The sequence below is a fragment of the Perissodus microlepis genome, chromosome 12 (genome assembly GCF_051167445.1).
Source record: "Perissodus microlepis isolate ML-2025 ecotype Zambia chromosome 12, ASM5116744v1, whole genome shotgun sequence".
NCBI classification, from domain to species: Eukaryota; Metazoa; Chordata; class Actinopteri; order Cichliformes; family Cichlidae; genus Perissodus; species Perissodus microlepis.
Window position 1 is genome coordinate 25,421,064 of NC_140472.1, and position 16,996 is coordinate 25,438,059.

Below are 16,996 nucleotides of genomic sequence, written 5' to 3' on the forward strand. Positions count from 1 at the left end.
TTCTTTCGATATTTTTGTAAGCCCCACTCTGTAATTTCAAAAAGCTTTAATTTACTATATAATACATGAACTTTTTTTTTTAATACACTTCCTGGAGACTTGTCATTGCAACGTGACACAAAACATTAATCTGACAGCAGCAGCGGCAGCAGCGGTACTTTATGTAACCACCGAATTCAGCTAATGATGTAGGCTACCAGCTAATGTGACAATCACTGAATCAACATCCCACATCCCGCTGTTTTTTCATTGCCCTCCATGCTGTTCACTTCCTTCAAAGAAGTTTGTATAATAAAGTGTGGGGCAGTCTTTTCCTCTCTCACATACACAAATAAAATATCCAGACTGTTCTCACACATATCTACCCACTGTATATATACTAATACACTAATAACTGTTGCCCCAGAAAACTCTGATTGGGGATTACCTGTCTATCTGAGATTTCTTTTAAAAGGGATTAATCAAATTGCTCCCCTCCTCCGCAGTTTATTTTCACTCCTATCCTCCTACTCTACTAGTTAAATACACACAAATTAAACATGCAAAAGCAAATCCCTCATATGAAGGCATCAACAGGCTTTTGGCCTCATCTTACACATTTGTTGCGTTATAGTGACTGTGTGACTTTATTGCCTTAATGCAGGAGATACTGAATTGGAGATTCCTCTGTAATTCCCAGAGAGCAACATCAGAGGCTTCCAAGCAGACAGTGGATCAGTTTTACTTTTTTCTTGAGAAAATTAACAGGATCTTGTAAAATCCAGTCCTCATAAGTAAAGACAACATATATGAAGGCACCAGGCGGTTGTATTCCTTCATGCTAAAGTTTGTCAGAGACACATCTCCTATATCTATACCTGTAGCTAGAAGGATCGCGTATAATAGATGGCAGCAGCTCCAGATATAACACCACTTGTGAATACAGAGGTTCAATTCCAAGAGCGTCAACAACCTATGGAGTAACCACAAACATTCTAAGCCCATCTGAGGAGAATGATGATCAGCCCAACATCGGCTGAGAAATACAATTTATATTATTGTACCCTGCCAAAAATGTAGCAGCATGGTGCCTGACAAATTTTATAAACAGGATTAGCCCTGTAAAATTAAAGGTACTCAGTATAGTGTAAGAAACAGCAGAGTGTTAATATTTGTACTCACCTGTTTCCTTTAATGATCTAATTTTGGAGAAAAACATTACATTTTAATGCAATATTTACCAGGTGAGTGAAACTACGCTGTTTGTAAGATGCTTTGCTACAGAACTCAAACTAAGTTTGAAAAAACAACAAAAATTGGCTGATACAATGTTATATAAAAATAAAACTAAGTTAAACAATACATCTCTCAGACGTTTGGGTCAATTTTGACATAATGGCTCGCACAGCTGCTGCAGATTTGTCGCCTGCACATCCATGATCTAAATCTGAATCATTTGAGTCATGTTCAAGACACTATTTTGGAATAGTCTGATGTTTGTGGCATGGCACAGAAGATGGGCACACTGTTGTCATAAAGGGACCGACATTGGGAGAAACAATATTCAGGTTGACAGCTGTGTTTAAAAGGTGATCAATTGCTACTAAGTGGCACAAAGTACGCCAAAAATATCCTCCTGACCATTACACCAACAACAGCCTGAAACTCTAGTATATCCTTTCTTTGCGTTTACAACAAATTCTGAGACTACCATCTATATGTTAGAGCAGAAATTAAGACTCGTCAGACCAGTTATTGTTTTTCCAAGCTTCTATTGTCTAATTTTGGAGAGCCTATGTGTGAATTGTACCCAGCGTAGCTTTCTGCTGCTATATCTCATCTGCTTCAAGGTTCCATGTGTTGGGCTTTCAGAGATTCTCTACGGCGATTGTAACAAGCGGTTACCTGTTACCTGCCGTTCGGCTCAAAGCAGTCTGACCATTCTCCTCTGACCCGTAACATCAGCAAACAATTTTTCCCCAAGAACTGCCATTCATTGGATATTTTCTCTTTTTTCCTGTAAAGCCTACAGATGGTTGTAGATCTGTAGTTTTTGACATACTCAGACATTTTCCACAGAAGTAAGAGTACTAGCTAAAAGCAGATACTGTTCACAGTTATTATAGTATAAGTGTTTTATTGTACATAAGGTCTGCTCCCATTGTTACCAAGACTTCAAACACAACAGACAGATTTTAAGCTAGATGCCAGCTTTAAATTCTGAAACTAATGAGGTTCATAATGGCTCTAACACTTGGCAAAAAACTTAACAGCAAAATGAAAATCAGCCCGCAGAGAAAAGCAAATCAGACTCAGGGTGTACAGGACGAATCGGTTCCAATTAATGCGCGCAATAGTGAAAACACAAGACCCAGAGAGGGGGACTTAGAGCTAGAGGAGCTTTCTAATGAGAACTAATTACACACACATGCATGAACATGAGGAAGTCAGCACTGACACTTCAACTCTAGTGTGTCGCCCCACCTTTTCACTTTTGTAAAAGGAAACCCATCTGTGAATATACTGTAGCTACACATGCACACTGTATTAAACTCAAACAGTACTCAATTAAATGATTGCACCATTCCCATGCATCTCATCCATTCTTATGAAATATTCAATCCCAATGTAGTCCAATTAGTATGTCTCCTTCAAAGCAAACGAACTATGCTGCAAACACAAATTGTACAAATATTCATGTTTAGAAGTCTCGTTCTCTCTGCAAAGGGAAACAATTTATTGTAACATTTCTTAAAATGTTGTGGTTTTAGAAAACATGTGAGGTTAGAAAACACAGTGCAACAAGCCACAATATTATATGATTCCTGATCAAAAAGTGAGAATTATTAGAGAATTATTTATTCCTTCACAGGCAAAAGATATTAACAGCAAGCTATTGTACAATTTTATGAAATTTTAAAAACCTTTTCATTTAAGTCAGTTTTGATTCTCTCTCAACGCTGTGCCATTTCATGGGATCTTCCCTGTGGTGTAAATGTAGGTGTAAATGTAGCAAGCAGTAAACATGATTTCCCAGTTTTTGTACAGTTAAACACGAGAATGTCAACGTTTACGAATGTTCTTCACGTACTTTAGGCCCTTTAGAACCAACTGAGCATTGGTAATGCCACAGCCTATCTGAGTGCTGGGCACAGTGTACTCATATTCTGATGGCTGCCTCCAGCAGGATAACACACCATGCCAAAAATCTCAGATGATTTCAAACTGGTTTCCTGAACATGGCACAAATGTTCTCCACAGTCACCAGATCTCAATCCACTGAGTCAGTCACATCACAATCTCAACCAGTGTTTCTCAAACCTCGATCAAGCCACACATTAGGTTTACTCAGTGTTATGTAAGGTAATGTTGTAAATTACAGGCACTTATTGTCGCATCTGGCAAATCTAGCCAATAGTGCCTAACTGCAGGGAAATTGTAGTTTGAGTGTAGTATGACTTGGGATTGTGGGAGGAAGCTGGAGTAGAAAGAAACAGAGAGAATCCACGCAAACATGGGGAGAACACGCAAACTCTGCACAGAGGGTGAAGCCAGATCGTGGACTCAAACTCAGGACCGTCTTGCTGTGCTAACCTCCACGCTGCCACCGCTGCCCTATCTAATACCATTTTTAGTCAAATCAAGGATGAACAAACATGTGGGACCACATGATAAATAAAAACAAACTGCCACAAATGTTCTGTTATAAACTTTTATTCAGCATAATCTTTTTTAAACATTGCCGCTGACTGTCTCACTTTCCCACTATGGCAAGTTTTGTTGAAGAAACTTCTCAAAGCTTCTAACAACTTTCGGTCCCTGCACCTGATCACCATTCCTGTTCTCTCTATTTTTTTTATTAGACCTTGGTGCAAACACAAAGGTTATAGCTTATTTGGTTTTACAACGGCCTTTACAGAACCAAACACAATGAGCTGCTCAGCAAAGTTTGACATATGGGTGACAAGCTGAAGAGAGACTCCACCAGTGACTAATGGTCATCTGGTTCTGGTTCATGGCCTCTAATGAATTGTGCTTCACTTTAAAATCAATAAACAACTGGCCGCTTAATGAAGGGGGGAGGGAGAGTTTGACAATTATACACAGCTGATTGTACCAGCCTTTTACACACATGCATGCATATTCACATAAGCAAAGCGGGTTCACAGTCGCTGTGGAAACCATTCAGACTGGTGTAAATGCTCTCCAAATTATTTGAAGGGTTTGTGTCTATCGGAGTACAACAGGGAGAAAAGAAGGGAGAGAGTTGTGTGTTCTTTGTGTGGTTCTATTGTGGCTCACTGTGGGGGTGTCATACTGCAGGTTTCTGGCAGATTCACTCCACTGCACAGACTAACAGTGAGGAGAAAGAGCAACTAATGGCAATATGGAAGGCTTTTCTCTGTCTTTCTGAACTAAACACTTACATAAGGGATAAAACTCGGGATCAAACTGAACATGGAAATCCTCCTTTACTGAAGTGTTGATCATCTGAAACACAAAAGCCCACACACGGCCTCATGAGCCAGACAAAATGTCAGAGTTATGTGGTTCCTCCTGTGTGCATAGCTATGTAGTTAAACAGTCACACACTAGCAGCAGTTGAGGTTTCAGCTGAGGGCAGATTGAAAATAACCCTAATTAAACATCACAGCTGTAGTATGAAAGTGAGACAGACAGGGAGAGAGTGAGACAGTCAGTGGGAATGTTTAAAAAGAAAAAAGGTTTAAATACAACATAATACTTGCCAAGCTTTCTAACATCAAAAGAGACAGGTTTTATGCCTACATCAATGCCAATATTAGCAGCTGGAACAACATGTAATTTTGCTCTTACAAAAGCAAGACTTATTCTCATTTAATCATCAATAGTAACAACATATTAATATGCAGAAAGACTCAAAGCGGCAGTGCTGGACCTACTCTCTATCCTTCTATTCCTACACATCTGGAATTAATTTTCTTCACACTGTATATTCAAATCAACTGTATTAGTAGGTGGAGATGGATATCGTTGAGTGATTATTATTGGTTGGCTTTTTTTGACCTCTCCTTACCTCTTACGTGATTAAATTTGCATCCACTCACTGTCTATTTAATACTTCCTCACAGAGTAAAAAGTCAGCACTCTCCAGTGTATCCCTCCCCCTCCATTTTTATGGCTATGACGCTGGCACACAGTCCCTGAGGTTTGCTAAAAACTGCAATCAGGAGCAGGAATTATTCTGCTTCCCTTTTCTTCCATAAAGCCAATGTAAGTCTGTCTTTTGTGTTATAACTTTTTCACCATAAGACTGACTCACTGATTGATATGGCCCTAAGATTAATCTGTGTATGACAAAAAACAGGCAATTTTTTAAATTAATTAATTAATTAATTTTTATCAATGAAATGCATTTTCAAATGTTAATTCAAATGTTTCCTAGCAACAAGATGTGCTAACTCTCGGAGCAACAATGCTGAGGCAACTTCCAAGAGCTCTGTCACAACAGTTTCCCCCTAAAATATTTCCCTGCTGCAAATGTATTAAACCTTAACCCTTTTCAGCCTTGAAGGATTCAGCAGTGAGTCCTGTATTGCAAATTAAAGTTGCATAGAAATAATTGACTTTAACTTGCAGAGGTTTATTTGAAATTGTAGTGCCAGTCACAGGAGGGCTGTTGCTCTGTCATTTAGCTGCATTTTGAAACAGATCCAGATCATCTGGTATTTGCAGCTGCATTCCAAGCATGAAGTCTGAAATGTAGATTTTCATTTTACCTCTTTTGCAGCCAAAATATGGACCCAACGTGTCTATATTTTCCAATTAATCCTCATCTGTCCATCTTTTTAACCAATTCGCAGAAGGTGGAGTGGGCTGTAGCCTATCCCATCTTTCATAAGGCAAGAGGTGGGGTACGCCCACCACATAGTCATAGGGCTACAATTTATCAGTTCAGCTGAATAATTAGGTCACTTGTGTTCCTGCTGCTTGTAATGACTTGATTGTTATTATTATTATTATTAAAACATTAATATATATGACATATATATGTATATGTATATATATATATATATATATATATACACAAGAGTTTCAATAAGTTACAGTAAAGCTATTCAAAGTTTCCAGTAGGCTAACAGTTGTGCAGGGATTAAATACACCTTTGGTCAAATGATCAGCAATTCAGTTGCAAATTTAGATGGACTTTATGTTTGTAGGACACAGCAGCCTGGTTGAGAGTAAACCAATAGTTCAGTTCAAATTGCAGCTTCTGGGCAACAGGTAATAAGTGATTGGCCAGGCTTGACCCAGACAACACAAGTCTAAATCCTTCCTAGAAACCAAACAACAGCGAAGCTAATGACAGCTTCACTGTTGTTTTGTTCAGCAATGAAGTAAAAAAAATGAACACACGATTTATAGAATATGTTCATTTTATGTTACACACATAAAACTTTACATGGGGTGGCTGTAGCCCAGGAGGTAGAGCAGGTCACCTACTGATCGGAAGGTTGGTGGTTTGATCCCGGGCTCCTCCTGACTGCATGCCAAGTATCCTTGGGCAAGATACTAACCCCAAGTTTCTCTCTGATGCATCCATCGGAGTATGAATGTGTGTGAATGTAGTTAGAAAGCACTAAGTATAGAGAACGTGCTTGTGAGAATGGGTGTGATTGGGTGAATGTGGTATGTTGTATAGAGCGCTTTGAGTACTCCATCAGTCCATTTACATCACAGTTATGAATGTTTATTAATCCTTAAGATTACACAGGTTTATTGAGTTGCTGTGGAACACAGAATAAAAATTAACTTGTTTAGACAAAGAACCTGTTGCTGCACTGTTTTGTTGGACTCTGTCAGACTGACATGAATTTGAGTTGAAGCTACATACATCTTTCAGTCTTGTGGTTTTCATAATTCATATTTGGAAACAAAAATAACCCATGTGTTGGAATAAATCCTTTAAACTGATGGGATTACTTGATTCATTCAGTTTTTGTCTTTGCAACTGGCAGCTTATGACCTCACGGAGACAGAAAGCTGTTTCAGCTATAGTGTCAAAGACAGCAAGAAGTACTTGACTTTTAAACTTGTGGACAAAGATATGAGGTGTGAAAGCTTTGTGCCCCCCACCAGCCTGCTCTCTATGGCACATCAGGGAATGGTGACCTGCTCTGGGAGGATGCACTCTGAGCTCTTCTCACTGCAGGGCTTTTTGAAGCGAGCAGAGAGGATGAGCTGCTGCAGGCACCTTAGTCTGAGGCTGCATGATCTCTTTGCTCTTTATATATTGCCGTCTGTAATAAAGCGAGGAAAAGATTTGATCGTGTAATTCTCATTAATATAAGAATGTGTAACACTCGACACAAGTAAGTCAATACAAAATATCACGACTGGTTTTGGTAATCTTCCTCTCTTTTGACACACTACTATACACTGAGTGCCTGGCTCAGTTTATGATGTTAGTGACGTCAGTGGGATTGGGATATGCAGCGTTTTTAAAAGTTGTGGCAGGTGACATAAGACGTTTGAACGCGCTCATTCACAGCAAGGTTCGGTGATTTGACTTCCCCTGTTGGCATTCAATCTCACCTGCTTCTCTAGCGCCTCCTTCCCAGTGGTGGACATCTTGGGAGCCGGCGCGCGCTCGCAGGTGCATCCTTCCAACAGGTAAATCCCAGCAGGGCGCGCGCTTTGCTCGTTCTCAAAGTAGAACAGTACATTCTGGTGAAGGGCGAAGAACTTCTCGTGCCATCGGCTATTCTCCGCCGTCTTCTTGCTCAGGTAGCCGCGCTTAGTCCCCTCTTTACGCGCGACCGCCGACAAAAATAGCGCATGCCCTTCGTTGTAGCGGACGCTCTTCTGCATGTTGTCGTACTGTTGTGTAGACAAAAGAAAGTGCGACAACCGGTGCGTTCACTGCGAGCCCATGTTCCCCGGGGCTTGCGTGGAAACTTTGCCACAGAGCGACGGGCGGCTCAGCGGCGCCGTGGTGCATAGAAAAGTTGCCCCGCTGACGGAAGCGCTTCTGCAGAGGAACTCATAGTAAAGATGCCCGAGTCCCGCATTCACTCAAATAAATCCATCCTTCGCTTTTAGAATCAAACAAATGAAAAGCGAGAGAAAGCGAAAGGCGTGCCGCTCACAGAGGGAAGAACCCTCTTAAGTGGACACAGAGTCGCAGTCCCGATACACTGTAATCGGCTTTGGCAGTGGTTTACTCTCTCTCTATCGCACACTCACTCTCACTAGATCTCTCTCGCTCTCTCTCTGGTGATGCGCGCTGATCTTGGAGTTGGCGGAATTAAAGGCGGAGCGACAGCGAGTTGGTCGATTTTGAGAGTGAGTGAGGTCTTTAAATATGTAGCTTACAGTGTAGCAAATGTGAATTATTTCTGTACTTTTTTCCAACAACAAATGTTTTGTAGTTTTGGGAATTCATTTTATATCCAAGTTAAGTTTACAGATATTTCGGGTTATTCCTATGCATGTTTTTTTTTTATTTTTTATCTTAAATAGATAAAACCTTTCGATGCTCCAGGGGGAGCTGCTGGGCGTGATAAACTCGGCGTCAGCTCAAGTTTGAAACGGAGAAAAATGTTACCAAAGTTCTGCAGTTTGCTTCTTGTCTTTGGCTGAGGGATGATGAAGGCTTTAGGCTACAGTAGACACTGTTAACACAGCTCATGTGTAACTTGAATCTCTGAGTAACTTGGGGTTGTTCTAGAGGTCCACAAATTTAGAATGAGCTTCAAAGCAATCTGTCTGTCTTTAAACGGACTTTAATACGACAGTTGCTAATAAAATGTTTGATTTTGAACCCTATATGGCAAGGATCCTTCAAAACCTACAGTGTATATATATATATATATATATATATATATATATATATATATATATATATATATATATATATATATATATATATATATACATACACACACACACACACCTTCTTGCAGCTGTTTCTTAGATTCATAGCGTACATATTATGTATTAATGCAATTTGCACTAATCTTTTGCAATGTCACTCTTACTTTTTATTCTTAACTTCATTTTTATTTTGTTTTTTTTTTTTTTAAATCACAGAGGCCCTTGCTATGCGCCTTGAATACTTTGACTTTAACTATGTTTTTTATTGTAGACGGTACTATTTTTATTCTTTATCCTGCTGCTGTAAGACAATAATTTCCCTTGTGGGAAATTGAAAGCATAGCTATTATTGTCATGTGTCACTGTGATACATTATGATATGAACCTACAGTGTATGTTAGGATAGGATATTGTATGTGTGTGTGTGTGTGTATATATATATATATATATATATATATATATATATATATATACATATATATATATATATACATATATATATATATATATATATATATATATATATATATATATATATATATATATATACATATATATATATATATATATATATATATATATATATATATATATATATATATATATATATATATACACACACACATATATTTGGTGCGTATTATCTGATGTTTGATAAGCTCTTTGATGGACTGTGGGTAGCTTTTAAGGAGACACATTTCACAAATTATTTTATACTTATTATTTAAAATATTAATCAGGTTTGAAGTTGAACTTTGATTGATTTGTGAATAAACATAACTAAACTAAACCTGCTATCATAAGCGAAGTTGCACAATTGGTTTTGTGGATGCCATATATGGACAGAAACCGAATGGAATTAAAAAATGCTAAATCAGCAGGGCGTCAAAGACCAGCAAGTAAGGCAGGTTTGAATTTATTTTTAATAATTATTAAATAACTACAATCTTGATCAGTTGGCATTATTGACATTATGACAGTTACAGTGGAAAATGTGATGACTGTCAAAACCTGAGATGGTTAAAATCCTTTTTTTTCCACAAATCCACACGTACACACTAGAAAAGGAGCAGCATCACGTACTCCATCAGGTCAGCATATTTGTACTTTTGTTCTTCTCAAAGTATTCCCGTTCACTGGTATTGGGACTTTTTTATTCATACAATGGTGTGAATAATGTTCCGGTGATGTCAAGAGTTTGACTGCAGCCATTTCATGAGGGACGATCTGTCGGAGATCCTCCAAAGATCTGAGAGAAGTTTCTTATTCTTTCTAAAGAGAAAGAGACAAAGAGACTTAAATGTTTCACACAGTATTGCATGTACAACATTGCCTGTCTTCACACTGCCCAATATGCTTACAGTCTAAACACACTGTTCTCTCACACATAGCTGTGTACAATAAAATCCATATTCCTAACCTGCAAGCTGCACCTCAAACTCCTCTGTGCGTGATTATTGTGCATTGTTTGGCTTCGCTCAAACAGAGGACAAACATTTCATATAGGGAGGATTACTCTGACAGGCGTTGTGTGAGTGATATTTCATAATGTGAGAATTACTTTGGAGAAAGCTAAGCAACACTCAGCTCCCAGCAGGCTGTCTGTTACACAGCGAGGATAGTGGCGTTTTACAAATTTACAGAGACAGAAGGACTGCTTTTGGAATAATGTGCAATATTCTGATAATTTGCTTGCAAAAAACAAAAAGAAAAAAACTTGCAATTGGTCATATTTCTACTTTTTAACTCGATTGTAGGCTAAACCTTTCTGATTTTGATCCTAAAAGAAAGTTCTCTGCATAAGCATTAAGGAACACAGTATTTTCACTTCCTTTCTGAAAGTGTCCAATAAAATTATCCAGTGGAAAATAGGACTGGACATATGACAAACTGTGACTAAGGCTTTTTTTTTTCCAGTTTCTTCAAATTTATGCACTGGCTGCATATATTCTGCCATGGATTTGCTTGTAGGTTTCCCTGTCTTGATGAAGGGGACAAAGTCTGCACTGATTTTCCAAGAATATTGGTACATTTTCTGATTGAGATGTGGCAGCCCAAGTATAAAATCTACCTCATTTGAGTGTTGAAGCTGAAGTAAACATTCAGTTTCATGTCTGTAGAGCTCCCTTGAGTTTTATTATTTCATGGCACACATTTCAACCCTAGTTTTCAGCTTCCAGGCTCTATTTTTTCATAAAACTCTCCAAAACACAGGACTGGGGCATTTTGTAATGTATTGGAAGACTTACAGGATACTCAAACAAAACAGTATCAGACTCACACAAAGTTAGAGGACATAAAAAAAAATTACTTAAAAAAATAGCAGCAGAAGCTCAGGTTTTCTGCCTTTTAGTTCTTAACAAAGCTGACACCAAAAACACTGGTTTCTAAAACTCCCATAATTCAACTTGGCAGTCTCACTTTACCCCTGCATGGGAAAAAAGCCCAGTTATTTAGCAACACTACAGGGGTGCCAATCATTTGAAAAAAAAAATCAAAGCAGGCATAAATAGTGCCACAAGTATACATCATCTGGGAACAAAAGGCTTATTTCCACAGTTCATGTTAGTATTAGAAAAGTCAATACAGTTTTTGGTCTCTTGTAAACCTTCACACACATATCTGTTACATGAATTGTACCTCTTGGATTTCACCACCCCACTGACAGCTGAACAAATTCAGGTTACTGCATTGTTTTAAAGTTGGGATGCGTCCATTCTGACTCTCCATGCTAATTTCTAAAGTAGGTTTTCAGCTGAAAAAAAATTGAATCCTTTTAGAATCTACTCCAGAACTACAGCATACATTGATCCTCATACTATTAAACTGATCTCAATGTGTAATTTAAGTGGAATCATGCCTTTACGAAATGGTTAAATGTGAACGCGTACCTTCTAGCGTCAACCACTTTCTCCAGCTCTCTGGCTTTGTGAGCAGCAGTGTGCAGTATAGGATCTGGGATGTCAGCCAGTCGGGCAACGTTCAGACCATAGCTCCGCCCTGCAGCTCCTTCAGTTAACTGGTATAAGAAGGTAATGAACTCTGGCTGAACTTCTCCATCTGTTAGTGCACATCATATACACGTAATGTATTACAATCTTAAAGTGTCAAGCATTTGCAAATGACCAATGTTAAAATCATTCCAATCATTCGAAGCAACAGGGAAACCAAAAATTAATGAAAACACTGAAAACAGGGTGTACATACCATCAGTGTCAGCAGAGATATCAGGTTCATTGAGCAAGAAAGCCATGTGGTAGTTAGACACATGTTCAGGATACACCCGTTCCAGCTCACACAGAGGAGGATAATGGGTTACAAACAGGGTTAGGGCTTTCACCTAAGAGAGAGAGTGAGATGGATAAGCAATAACATCCAGAAACATTGAGTACATGGCACCTCTGGAAACTTCTTCAGTCTTCTACACTTATTCTTTAAAATGTTAAGGATCAGGATAAAAGTCAAAGGAGCTTGCAAAGAAAAGCGTCTGGACTTCTTTAAGTTTACTTGAAGACGTTTCACCTCTCATTCGAGAAGCTTCTTCAGTTCTAAGGTCAAATGGTGGAGAGTCCCAGATATAAACCTAGTGGGAGTATCCCCCCACAGAGGGACAAAAGGACCCCCTGATGATCTTCTAATCGCCTGAGCCAAGGTGTGAAACTGGGTGTGGGTCCCAATCAGCCAGAGTTTCGGGTGTGTTCATTGTGAAACCTGGCCCCACCTTATCATGCGAATTCCTGAGGTCAGATGGCCCAGGATGTGAGTGGGCGTTAAGGCGTCTGGGAAGGGATCTCAAAACTGGATTATAGATGGCAGAGAGTTGGTGTCGTAAACCCCCGCCTCTGTTCAAAGATGGTCGCTCACAGTGGACATAGATGGCTTCTTTCACTCCTCTTTCAAACCATCTGTCCTCTCTGTCCAAAATGTGAACATTGTCATCCCCTATGTAGCCGGTGTATCAGAAAAACTTAGGAGAGTTTTCTCCAAGCATGACATCCCGGTGCATTTCAGACCCAGCAACACGCTCAGACAAAAACTGGTTCACCCGAAAGACAAAACGCCAAAACACAGACTTAACAATGTGGTGTATGCTGTACAGTGCAGCGAGGAATGCCCAGACCTCTACATTGGAGAGACCAAACAGCCACTTCACAAGCGCATGGCACAACACAGAAGAGCCACCTCCACAGGACAAGACTCAGCAGTCCATCTGCATCTTAAGGATAAAGGACACTCTTTTGAGGATGCCAATGTTCACATTTTGGACAGAGAGGACAGATGGTTTGAAAGAGGAGTGAAAGAAGCCATCTATGTCCACTGTGAGCGACCATCTTTGAACAGAGGCGGGGGTTTACGACACCAACTCTCTGCCATCTATAATCCAGTTTTGAGATCCCTTCCCAGACGCCTTAACGCCCACTCACATCCTGGGCCATCTGACCTCAGGAATTCGCATGATAAGGTGGGGCCAGGTTTCACAATGAACACACCCGAAACTCTGGCTGATTGGGACCCACACCCAGTTTCACACCTTGGCTCAGGCGATTAGAAGATCATCAGGGGGTCCTTTTGTCCCTCTGTGGGGGGATACTCCCACTAGGTTTATATCTGGGACTCTCCACCATTTGACCTTAGAACTGAAGAAGCTTCTCGGATGAGAGGTGAAACGTCTTCAAGTAAACTTAAAGAAGTCCAGACGCTTTTCTTTGCAAGCTCCTTTGACTACGATGACCTGGATGACTGAGAACCTTCACAGACGATCAGGATAAAAGCACAAACAGGGTCATCCATTTTCAAAAGCAACTGGTACACTGTGTGAGAAACTATTCAGTAAAAAACAGCAAGCTGCAGGTAGGGATGGCATCATTGCGCTTGAAGCTCTGCAGCCTCCCAGAAATGGTTGTCACTTTTGTTGCAGAAAATGTTCTTCATCTAGGTAAACTACAACAAAAAAAGTGAGCGCAGGCGATCCAGTGATAACATTATATGAGCCTCCAGCTGCCATGTCTGGCACGTTACTGTTTACTGACAATGCAACTACCACATTCACACCTACTCAGAAGCTCTACATAATGCCTATATATTACAAAAAAACATCTGACTGTGGTTTGCACAGAATGTATGCATGAACTCTATAAAATAAAGGTGCAAAAGCTTTCTGTGTGTTGTGGAAATTGCATGCTGCACTGAGCTCAGTAAAACCACAGCTACCTGATGACATCAACAGAACAAATTCTCCAACAATTCAAGGTGTTGTTGCTGGGACAGTCCACTCATAACTAGTATCTACTGAAGCTTCGAAAGTGCAAAAGTTAACTTCCAATTCTGATGTTGCAACAGCTTAAACAATCTCTGTCACACCTGCAGCCCACATGAAGAGTTCTGATTAGGATGACGTGATGCTTCCTCTGCTGCCAATAATAATATTTCCTAAACCCAAGCCATCACCTAGATTTGGCTCATTATTCCCAGCACCAATAATAATCCAAACCCAGCACATGTGGAGGCATAAAGGCAAGCAATCAGAAAAGCAGTGTGTATGGTAAAGCCATCACAACAGCCCTGACCTGGAGAATGACTGTACAGAAAAAAACAAGAATGATTCATTATTCAATCATTTTTATGTTGTGGTAGCATTTAGGGAAATCGTGTTATGTTATATTCATCATGGACCGTTTTTTCCTGAGAGTTGGACAGAGATTACCCTTTGCTTACGAAGGAGACCACCCACTTCTTCACTCCTTTCACACACGTTTATCACTGTGGCAGGACTGTAAAAGTGCCACATCATACCATTATCCTTAAGCTTGGGAGCACATTGGAACTCAGACTGAGTCAGCTTCATCTTATCTGATTGAAGCTTGGATACATTAAATGACCACAACAAAGGAGGGAAATTGGACTTAAAAGGGCAAAAGGAATCTTGAAATCTTTATCGACATGTTTCAAAATGAGTTCAGTTTCCAGTTTATGGAATTTATCTTATGTGCTCCATCTATAAAACAATGGTAAAATAGTTATTTTTGCACAGAGACCATTAAGTATGGTATCCACTGATTAATTAATGCTAGATCGTCAGTCTAGAGAGATAAGCGTTTTCATACCCACTGTGATGAAAATGGGCCTCCTAAAGACTAATGCACGTGTAAGGTACCCATTCGATTACTTTAAGATGGGCTGCAGATATTGAAAGGAAAGTGAAGGCTTGTGAAACGGGTGTCCAGAGGAAAGCTCTGATTATTAAGGCAGCTCTACTTGTAAACATCCAGACTTCTAGACTACAAAGCCTGTGAAGCTTTTCTTTTTTCCCCCCCACTAGGGCTGACCTTAAATACTACCATTCAAAAACTCTGCCTCTTACAAACCATACAGAAGATTATAAGCTTATAGGAAATTTGACATCCCACTATCACCAGACTATTTTTATTACATTAAAGGACTAAGCACAAAACAGCTAATCAACTAATCACTGTGCAAGAATAATGTTGCACTTGGCTTCTTAGAAAACAGTTATTTTGTTTGAGAGCAGCCTTCCTCTCTCTCTGCCCAGTGTGAAAAGATGAAAAAATGCAACATGCAAAAAAGTTAAAAAGCTGTTCTGAGGAAACCTACCAAGTAATCACTGTACTGGAAGTACAGTGATTACTTGACTACAAAACAAATGTGCAGCATGGAAACATATTAGATGAGACATTTATGTCCATCTCCAGCAATGCGCCTGATTCTAAGGCTAAACACAGTCACTTAAACCTGCCTCCATCAATGCCAAATAAGTTTCCAGCAGATGTAACAGCCTCACGCATCAGTCCTTTTTAATAGATAGGGAGTTGAAATATTGGTGAAATAAAAATGGATTCAAAAACAATCAGAGTGAGCAAAAATGAGTGACTCAAGAAGAGCCACAAACCATCAAATACACTCCACGTGGAATTTCTAGTGTGTTAAATCCCCTTGCCTAGAGTGTCAGTCTTGATTCTAAACTCTCCCAATTGATGGTGCCATTTCTATATTTGAGTTTACATTTTTAACATGCTAATATTGCTAACTGAGAGAAACAGAGTATACCCGAGGCTGCTGAGAATATCATTAATTTTGCAATCTCTGGACATGACTCAAAGTAATTTCCCTGGATGGAGAATTTAGGATGCATTTATTCTGAGCATGATGTGAAGATTTGTATTCAGTTTCATCAGAATTGTTAAATCACAAATGTGGTAATGAAGCTTATTTAGGGAATCACTTAAGTCAGTAGGAATCCTAAATGTCTACAGAATTTGTGATAATCCATGTATTAGATCAGCTGTATTTACACCGAGGCTCCCAGTGGGTCATGAAATGAATATGAGGGGTCACCAGAAAATTACTTTGATAGGAAACAATGAATAACAAAAATGAGATCACATGCGCATATGGATCACAGTTTAGGCTGACAACCACTGCGATCGAAGACAAAATATTAGAGGAGAAAATGGAAACTTGGAACTGCCAATAAGACCAGATGAAATTTAAGAACTGGAACTTTTGATGACCTTTAAGGCCTCTGCAATTCTTTTCTGGCATACTCACCAGTCTGTGTGCTGACATTTTTAACCACTTCAACAACAGCACTAATTTACCAACATCTGCATTTTGTTCTATCAAGTTTTTCTTTGTCTTTTGACTTAATAGTATATTTATCCATTAACTTACTTTTTTCATTTCTAAAAAAAAAAGAGGAAAAATAATAGAAAGACAAAAAGAAAAAGAAAAGAGATTAAGTAATACATACTGTGCACCAAATGGTAGGTATTACAACAAATGTTAAATTATGTAACACTGTGTTACTGCAACTAAGCCAAAGCAGTAGCTGAAAAACAAAGAACAGAGCATCAATATCAACTGTTCTTTGGCTTGGCATTACTTAAGTGCCTCTGTACCCTGCAGTATGCTGAATCAATACAAACTATTGTGTAAACCCCCCACCACCACCCTCTCCTAGTCTGTTTACTTTTTTCCCTTTGTCTTAAGGATTCACATTTTCAGTCACTTCAGTTTTGGGTTTTTTTTGCCTTTCACTGTAAATACCAAATTTAGGCATTTTAGGCTCTGGAGAGATATTCAGCAAAGTGAAGGCACGTCACTCCATCCTGTGATTCTTTAATCTCCGTCAATCCTGGGAGCT

General features: G+C 39.3%; 2 protein-coding genes across 5 annotated transcripts in view; both read right to left on the bottom strand.

Annotated features, from left to right (window-relative positions):
* rasgrf2b (Ras protein-specific guanine nucleotide-releasing factor 2b) overlaps positions 1 to 8,231 on the bottom strand; it is a 42,419-nt gene extending 34,188 nt beyond the window's left edge. Inside the window, exon 1 of one of the 2 annotated variants that reach the window (XM_084945509.1) lies at positions 7,555 to 8,231. In XM_084945509.1, coding sequence (XP_084801635.1) covers positions 7,555 to 7,830 — 276 coding nt within the window. In that variant the 5' untranslated portion in view covers positions 7,831 to 8,231. The remainder of the gene's footprint in view (positions 1 to 7,554) is intronic. The other variant, XM_084945508.1, reaches the window with a different exon arrangement.
* A 1,504-nt stretch (positions 8,232 to 9,735) lies between these two features.
* msh3 (mutS homolog 3 (E. coli)) overlaps positions 9,736 to 16,996 on the bottom strand; it is a 59,801-nt gene continuing 52,540 nt past the window's right edge. For 2 of the 3 annotated variants that reach the window (XM_084945348.1, XM_084945347.1), the window contains exons 22-24: positions 12,043 to 12,175; positions 11,727 to 11,895; positions 9,736 to 10,107 (exon numbers count right to left, since the gene is read on the bottom strand). In XM_084945348.1, the coding sequence (XP_084801474.1) occupies positions 10,026 to 10,107; positions 11,727 to 11,895; positions 12,043 to 12,175 (384 nt within the window). In that variant the 3' untranslated portion in view covers positions 9,736 to 10,025. Of the gene's footprint in view, positions 10,108 to 11,475; positions 11,591 to 11,726; positions 11,896 to 12,042; positions 12,176 to 16,996 lie in introns of all 3 variants that reach the window. The other variant, XR_014801780.1, reaches the window with a different exon arrangement.